This window comes from Chenopodium album, chromosome 9 (genome assembly GCF_948465745.1).
Source record: "Chenopodium album chromosome 9, dcCheAlbu1.1, whole genome shotgun sequence".
Classification (NCBI taxonomy): Eukaryota; Viridiplantae; Streptophyta; class Magnoliopsida; order Caryophyllales; family Amaranthaceae; genus Chenopodium; species Chenopodium album.
In genome coordinates, this window is record NC_137842.1 from 665,411 (window position 1) to 673,403 (window position 7,993).

Genomic DNA, 7,993 nt, shown 5'->3' on the forward strand with positions numbered 1-7,993 from the left:
AAAATGTGTTCAGCACCATATATTTTTGTACGAGTTTTGTTTTGTACAAGAATAATGACCCTTAAGATATTAATTTGGCATTTTAAGTAAAAGAAACATAAATTTTTGTTCTTATAAAAACCTTCTGCCTAAAATACAGTCACAATTAGGAAATATAGTCACAAATCTTGATGTGTTTTGCAACGATCTTTTGATTGTTTATCAAGAAGATAAACTCGGAAACTAACCTTCACAGCGAGAAATTCCCTGCTTACCTATTTATGTATACAAACATGTTACATTAAATTATTTGAAGTCCACCAACACCACTTGCTAATTTTTATCAATTGTCTCCACCTGTTACTATAACTAAACTAAACAGATTTAAACCTAAAGATAAAAAAGGGAGACAAATACTTTTCTAAAGTAGATTTTGCCTCTTTATAAAAAGCAATCAAACATAGTGGTATCAACTTCTTGAATAAGAATTCATACTTGCTGATCCTTGGATGACTCATTCCTTGTAAAAGTTTCAAGATTCTTTCACCAACTTGCATTGCTTCACTTCTTTGCTATATTATATATATCCATGGTTGTAACGCGCTTCATTCCCTCCACTAATCATCACATAAAACTTGCTACACCCATTCTCAAGTTTCAACCCATAGAGACTCATACAAAAAAACAAACAAGGTAAAAAAAATGGATGTTGCTAATGCATTTCAGTCCGCGAAATGTACACTTGAGGATCATGTCCTCAGACATCAGCACAAGCCAATGAAACTATTGACTGCACCCTCTAGCCATAATGTAGATGGGTTTAACTCTACAATTATGAAGAAGAGTAAAAAGGAATCAGTAATCAGTGCAATGAACAAGCTTGGTACGTCACTCTATATATGTATACTAGTGTATCATACATGTTATATCAGTTTATTTCTGTAAATTCTAAGAATAATTCTGTTTTTCTAGGGACTAATTAGTTTTTTCGTGTTTGTTCCACAGCAAAAGAGAAGCTGAGTTTAGGAGGAAAGATTCTAAGTATAGGCAGAGTGGGAAAAGTATTCAGACAAATGTTCAACCTGAATGAAGGTGAACAGCTTCTGAAGGCTTCTCAATGCTCATTGTTCACCACAGCAGGACAGCTTACAGGCCACCTTTTCGTCTCCACTGACAAGATAGCTTTTTGCAGCGACAAAGCCATTGCAAAGTATTCTTCTCCTTCAGGGGAAACTCTAAGATACCATTACAAGGTAAATCAATTTAAATGCCTTAAAACATACCATAAATACAGTATTACTGTCAGTAAAACTATTTATCAGTTGCTTTTTTTGTTACTTAGATTGTAATGTCATATTATTAACTAAAGTGCATTGATCTATACAATGCAGGTTGTGATCCCTTTAAGTAAGATCAAGAAAGCCAACCAAATTGAGGACATGAAAAAGCCATCGAAAAAGTACCTACAAGTAGTAACTGATGATGAATTCGAGTTCTGGTTCGTGGGATTCCTAAATTACAAAAAGACATTCAGAATCCTGCAGCAGACACTCTCTTGTGAGCCTTTGTTACACAAGATTAAGTGAATGTTTTACTTTAGAAAACCAGGAAAATGAATTGTTTTCCCAACGCAATTAGGCCTTGTATAGAGATAGATACACATGACAATGCAAGTACATAGATAGCCAGCTCTGACCTGTAAATACATTGGTTGGGACTATACTCGACGATAGAGAGAAGGGATATGTAGGGAAAGTACAGGCTTTCAGCCAGATGAATGTGTACATGAAATACGCTCTTCTAATGGCTATATGAGTATTTTTAAGATGCTAGAGTGTAAACACAACATGGATTTTATTATCTACTTCCTTCTGTTGTATAAGTGTATAAATCAAAACGGATTTTGGCATTTTTCAAAAATAACGAACAACTATATGTTCTTTGGATTTTAACTATATACAATAATTACTTATGTTATTTGGGTTTAATTATATGTTCTGATTATTATATGTTAATGATTTTGTGTTATTTTTACAAACTTAAAATTAAATATATGTTCATTAAAAGACAAATGTATGCCAATTGATATTGAAAACTTAATTTAAATTTTTATTGGAGAAAGCTAAATGTGAAATTTAACTCAATTCATTAAAAATGATTTTCATGCATCAGATGCATGTATAATTTCTTACATACAATACGTCTAAGTGAACATAGCTAATAAAAGCCAAGGCATAGTCATATTTTTTATCTATTATTATTATAGAGACAAACGTCGTAGGATATATTTTATGGTCATTGTCATAGTCAAAATAATATCTATTTATTACTCATCAATTTATAATCAAATAAATTATATGTGCACTATACATTTGGGTGCTACCCAAATTTCTACAAATTCATCGTACATAATATTGTCAAGTCAAGGTGCATGTATATTTGATAGAGCTGTCAGTTTCTGACCCGAACCGTTAAACCCGACTGTTTCGAACCGATCCGAAAAGGAACTGAACTGTTTAAAACCCGTTTTTTGGAAACTGAAAACTGACCCGACCCAATTTTTTCCAAACCGAAACTGAACTAAACCGAATTTGTGCAAACCGTTACTAACCCGACCCGATATCAAGCCAAACCGTTACAACCCGAAACTGAAAGCAACCCAAACCGATTACGTTTAAACCCGATAGTAACCCGACCCGTTTTAAACCGAAAACCGTTAAAACCCGATAAAAATCCGATAAACCTAAATCGTTCCAACCCGTAACCCGTTGTGACCGAACCGGTTATAATCCGTAACCCGTTGTGACCGAACCGTTTACAACCCGTAGCCCGTTATGACCAAACCGTTTAAAACCCGTAACCCGTTATGACTGAGTCATTTACAACCTGTTACCCAATATGTTTATGATCTAATCTGTTTCAACCCACTACTCGATAAACCCAACTTATTTATGACTTGACTTGATTATAACATGACTCGTTCCTACCCATTATCTGACTAATTCGACTCGATAATCATCCGACTCAATTTTAACCCGATATGATTTTGATTAGAAACCCGTTTCAAATTGGGTAAACTCGTTTTCAAACCAACCAAGTTCAATCTAAACCGATTATAACCGAAACAATAATGGTTGGACCCGATTTCACCCGATCTATTTTGAACCGAAACCCATTTTCGAACCGACCCAGTTAAACCCAAACTGATTATGACCCGAACCAATTACGACCCGTCCTGATTAAGACCCGAACTGTTTTTAACCGAAACCCACATTAAATGGGCTAAACCCGTTTTCAAACCGACCCAGTTCAACCCAAATTGATTATGACCCGAACCGACTAGAACCCGACCCGATAAGGACCCGATCCGAATAGAAACTGCAATTAAAAAAACCAAACCGAACTGACCCGATAATTTTCAAAACTGACCCAAACCGACCCGCTTATTATTTCAATCCGTTATAAACCGACCCGTTATAACCCGAAACTGATAAACCCAACCCAAACCCGAATTGTTTAACCGAAATGACACCCCTAATATTTGAAGATAGTGACAAAATATAAGATTTCTTCGCTTCCAATTAAGCTGATTTATCAGTAACAAAAATCAATTGCACGTTTCGACAATTCCATGTGTCATCTTGTCAGCAACCAGTCATCTTGTATACTTATTGAATTGGATTATAACATTATTTAAACAATATCCGGATTAAAATAAAAAGAAAAAGAAAAAGAAAAGGTAGTCAAACATACTACAGTAGTCACAACTCACAAGCTTGGAACTTGTCAAGTTAGCGCTAGATATTGATTTGAGTAGGTGGCTGGACTCATAATGCATGTGTGAGGGATTTTAGTCTAATATAATATAATTAAAGTTATGTAAAAATTTAACGATGAAAACAATCATAGGGTAATTTTTTAGATAAATTTTATGATAAATTTTTTCGTTTAATTTATAAAATTTCTCAAAAATCACATAGCACAATCTCAACAATCAAGTTTAATTTTGCGTTGTATTTGATTTGATCGGGTATCTTTTATTAATCGAGTATGTATATCCTTAATTAGTAAGCAAGCCAATGTCAATCTTCATTTTTAATACAAGAGTATATACCTTGCCTTTTTGTTTTATATATAAATTTTCAATTAGATAAGGTAAATTAGAATAGTAAAAACTTTTACAATAAAACCTACCTTAGCCTCTTTCAATTTAGGTCTAAAATGTTAGAAAGATAGCATCAGAAAGTCACATTGCCGACTCAAAAGCTACAATGCTTACACATGGATGATACATCCTTAAACCCCACATCACTTTCTAATTCATTCTTAGACTTAACATTTTTGAAAATATATATATATATATATATATATATATATATATATATATATATATATATATATATATATATATATATATATATATATATATATATATCTTATTGTGACTTTATTTATTTAAAGATATTTTAATTTAAAAAAAAAAACAGATCGTCATCACTTTTGGAAAGCAAATGAAATCTATACAATTATACATGCATGAAACCATCAACTTATTACCTAGCAATGCAAGAAATCTTGCATTGTATGGTGGATTGGTGGTGGCTTTTTTTTTATTTTATTTTATATATGTGAAGTATATATTTATTTCCTTTTGCTCCTATATAAACCAATGAATGACCTTAAATTAATTTTATATTATAACATTTTGCTCCTATATAAACCTTCTTTTGACAAACATATTTTCCATCACCAACTACATACCATTAGCTTCAATTCATCTTTAATTTAAGAGAAACTTCTAGTCTTATCAAGAGTTAAAAGTCATTTATTCACACTAATTAAGTTGGCAAAAATGAATGTTTCAAAGGCATTTCAAACATCAAGGAGCATGAAGAGTATGCTCGGAGATCACTTGCTCCGAAATGGTTTGCCAAGAATAACTTATGATCGAACAAGAAAAACATCATCGATCAAATTATTGCCTGGACCTTCTTCCGGTGGCCAAGTGGATGGAGCCTTGATCACTTCCAAACAACGCAATAAAGGGCAATCAGTCTTTACCACGATGAACAAACTTGGTACGCACAACCAATCTTCAATTTATATATGTGTAATAATACTTTATTTGGTAGTTTCCTATATAATTTATACTTATCATTAATTATGTACAATATTAATTGTCGGCGTTTATTTTACTTAATGCAGTGAAAGGAAAATTGAGCTTGGTAGGAGGGTTTGACAAAGTGTTTAGACGAGTATTTAGTGTACGAGAAGGAGAGCAATTGCTAAGGACTTCTCATTGCAGCTTGTATACCACGGCCGGTCCCATAGTAGGCCGCCTATTCATCTCCTCGGAAAAACTTGCCTTCTGCAGCGACAAGCCAATCGCGAAAGTCTCCTCCCCTGCCGGAGAACCCCTTAGGTTCCACTACAAGGTAATACCACCCTTAATTAAATTAATGCCCTTGCTCAAGCCTAAATTATTTATACGTACGTTTGTACATGTTTGGTATCGAATGAATCAAATTTTAACGTGAATGAAACTGTGTTCGTGCAGGTTGTTATCCCGTTAAGGAAGATCAACAAAATCAATCAAAGCCAGAACTTGAAAAAGCCATCACAGAAGTATCTAGAAATAGTAACCGCGGATGAATTTGAGTTTTGGTTCATGGGATTCCGATCATACAACAAAACTTTGAAATTCTTACAACAAGCAGTCTCCCAAAGCTTAATCTGTTGACTTGTGAAGAAGAATTTGATTAATTAAGGAAGATTTATATCTAGTTGTAGTGTACATATATAACTCTGTAAATTCTAGTACTAGCTATAGTATATGCACTTGTTTGTCTAGGATTGATAGTAGCGGAACTTGTACATAGTGATTTGTTTGAGACTATCCAATTCAAATTTTATATTATTATATATAACTATTCAAATTCTAACACAAGTTGATTGCTAAGATTCAAATTTCAATTAGGTGAAATATATAATTACATTGATAACAAATACCTAGATCATATAAACAGATTTTGCGATCAACTAATGCAACGTCTTTGATACATGCAATACGTATAATCTCTTAATCTTATGTTAATAAAGTTGCGCAATTAGCTATCCAGTGGAACAAGAACATTAAAGTAAAATAAGGCCCGAGCTGAGCCAGCATCAACAAACCTTTACTGCATACAATATACAATACAAGAAAGAACGGAACCATGCATCAAAGCCTCAAAGGCCACCCCTCGATCACCACAATGGTCATCATTAATTGGTAAATGAAAATGTTGTTTATATAATTAGGATTTGCAAGATTTTAAAAGATATGATAAGATGGTTTAGCAATTAGGCGCTGGCAGTCATGCTTTACTCACGTTGGTCTAACATTATCGACAATCTCAAGTGTCAATTAAGAGCATTAGGTATACTTTCAAAAACCGCGTTGCATGAATATGAATCCATGTGGCCTGCCTGTTGTTACGTGACTAGGATCTGATCTTCGACTATTCCACTTTCCACCTCATCTTATATCAGCGGAGCAATAAAATATACAACTCGGTATAATAACATCATAGAAAAATAATAATGTACCAGTACTACGTATATTCTTTACGTCTATTGGAACACTTCATCTACTATATATCATTTGTTTTTATAATCGATCGAACCTAGTTACCAATAGTCAAACCTCCCTACAAATTAAAAAGGCCCATGTTATGAGTTGGTCACATAACTTTTATTATAATATCATTTTTCTCGGCCATTATCTAAAATAACCATGCATTTCTATTAGCAAACAAAAACTTAGTTTATTAACTTTAATGGTCAAGTTGAATTGGTGTCAGCGATCTTATCTATTATGGTAATGTACGTGCATGGTAGTTTCCATTCGTTGATAACGATTAACGCATTACATATTATAGCTTCCACGAAAGTATACATACCAGTTAGAGCTGTCAATTCGGGTAAATGGGTTGGGTAAGAGTTGGTTGGGTCAACTTGGGTCGGGTCAATTCACATTAATTCCATGACCCATGTGGGTCGGGTTTGGGTTGGGTCATGCTTGAGTCGGGTCACGTGGGGTCATACTTCTTATCGGGTTTGGGTCGGTTTTAGGTCAGGTTAATAACAGGTCGGGTTACATTCAGGTCGGATGAACAATAGATCGGGTTTAATTCGGGTTAAAACGGGTTAGGGTTATTCTCGGGTTTGAGTCGGGTTCGGTTCAAGTCAATAATTTGCGGGTTAGAATCAGGTCGGGTCATTCTCGGGTTTGAGTCGGGTTCGGTTCAAGACAATAATTTGCGGATTATAATCAGGTCGGGTCATTTTCAAGTCGGGTCATTCTCGGGTTCAAGTCGGGTTCGGTTCAAGTCAATAATTTGCGGGTTATAACCAGGTTGGATCATTTCCAAGTCAGGTCATTCTCGGAGTCAAGTCGGGTTATGTTCAAGTCAATAATTTGCAGGTTACAATCAGGTCGGGTCATTTCCAAGTCAGGTCATATTCGGGTTCAACTAATTATAAATAGATAATTATCATTTTTATCAAGATAATTATTTCCTTTGACTATAATATATATGCCAATATACTAGGGAACTATAGTTTATCATTTAGGAAGATAATTATATCATTTGACCATACAACAAATATATATTATATTTAACTCTTTGAGGATGATGCTCCTTTCTTTTGTTAGCCTGGACCAACTTGGTCTCCTAGACAAAATGTTTCGATCAACAATAATAAGGTGGTCTAAATTGCATTTAAGGTGATTTAAAATCGGGTAAAAAACAATTTAGGTTGAATTTAGGTCGGGACGATAACAAGTCGTGTTGATTTTCAGTCAGGTTAGTAACAGATCCGGTTGAATTTTTGGGTCAGGTTAGTAATAGGTCTGGTAATTAAGATTCGGGTCAGGTCAATAACAAGTCGGGTTGAATTTGGGTCAGGTAAATAACAAGTCGGGTTGATTTTGGGTCGGGTTTGTAAGAGGTTGGGTTAAATTCGGGTCGGG

At 34.2% G+C, this 7,993-nt stretch overlaps 1 protein-coding gene and 1 pseudogene across 2 annotated transcripts; both read left to right on the forward strand.

Annotated features, from left to right (window-relative positions):
- The first annotated feature begins 293 nt into the window (after window positions 1-293).
- LOC145559320 (GEM-like protein 4) lies at window positions 294-2,040 on the forward strand. The gene is made up of 3 exons (XM_081620743.1): window positions 294-862; window positions 985-1,232; window positions 1,371-2,040. The coding sequence occupies exons 1-3, from the start codon at window positions 682-684 to the stop codon at window positions 1,563-1,565; spliced, it is 624 nt and encodes a 207-aa protein (XP_081476869.1). The 5' UTR covers window positions 294-681; the 3' UTR covers window positions 1,566-2,040.
- A 2,528-nt stretch (window positions 2,041-4,568) lies between these two features.
- Window positions 4,569-5,920, forward strand: LOC145559321 (GEM-like protein 4; annotated as a pseudogene). Its single transcript, XR_014092690.1, has 3 exons — window positions 4,569-5,057; window positions 5,185-5,414; window positions 5,537-5,920. The product of XR_014092690.1 is annotated as a GEM-like protein 4 (transcript).
- The last annotated feature ends 2,073 nt before the right edge of the window (window positions 5,921-7,993 follow it).

What these genes read in the sequence shown, in the direction of transcription:
- LOC145559320 (XM_081620743.1), top strand. Translation starts at nt 682, where the DNA reads ATGGATGTTGCTAATGCATTTCAGTCCGCGAAATGTACACTTGAGGAT. An exon ending in CAGTGCAATGAACAAGCTTG is followed by an intron (nt 863 to 984) that starts GTACGTCACTCT and finishes TTTGTTCCACAG; the next exon opens with CAAAAGAGAAGCTGAGTTTA. An exon ending in CTCTAAGATACCATTACAAG is followed by an intron (nt 1,233 to 1,370) that starts GTAAATCAATTT and finishes TATACAATGCAG; the next exon opens with GTTGTGATCCCTTTAAGTAA.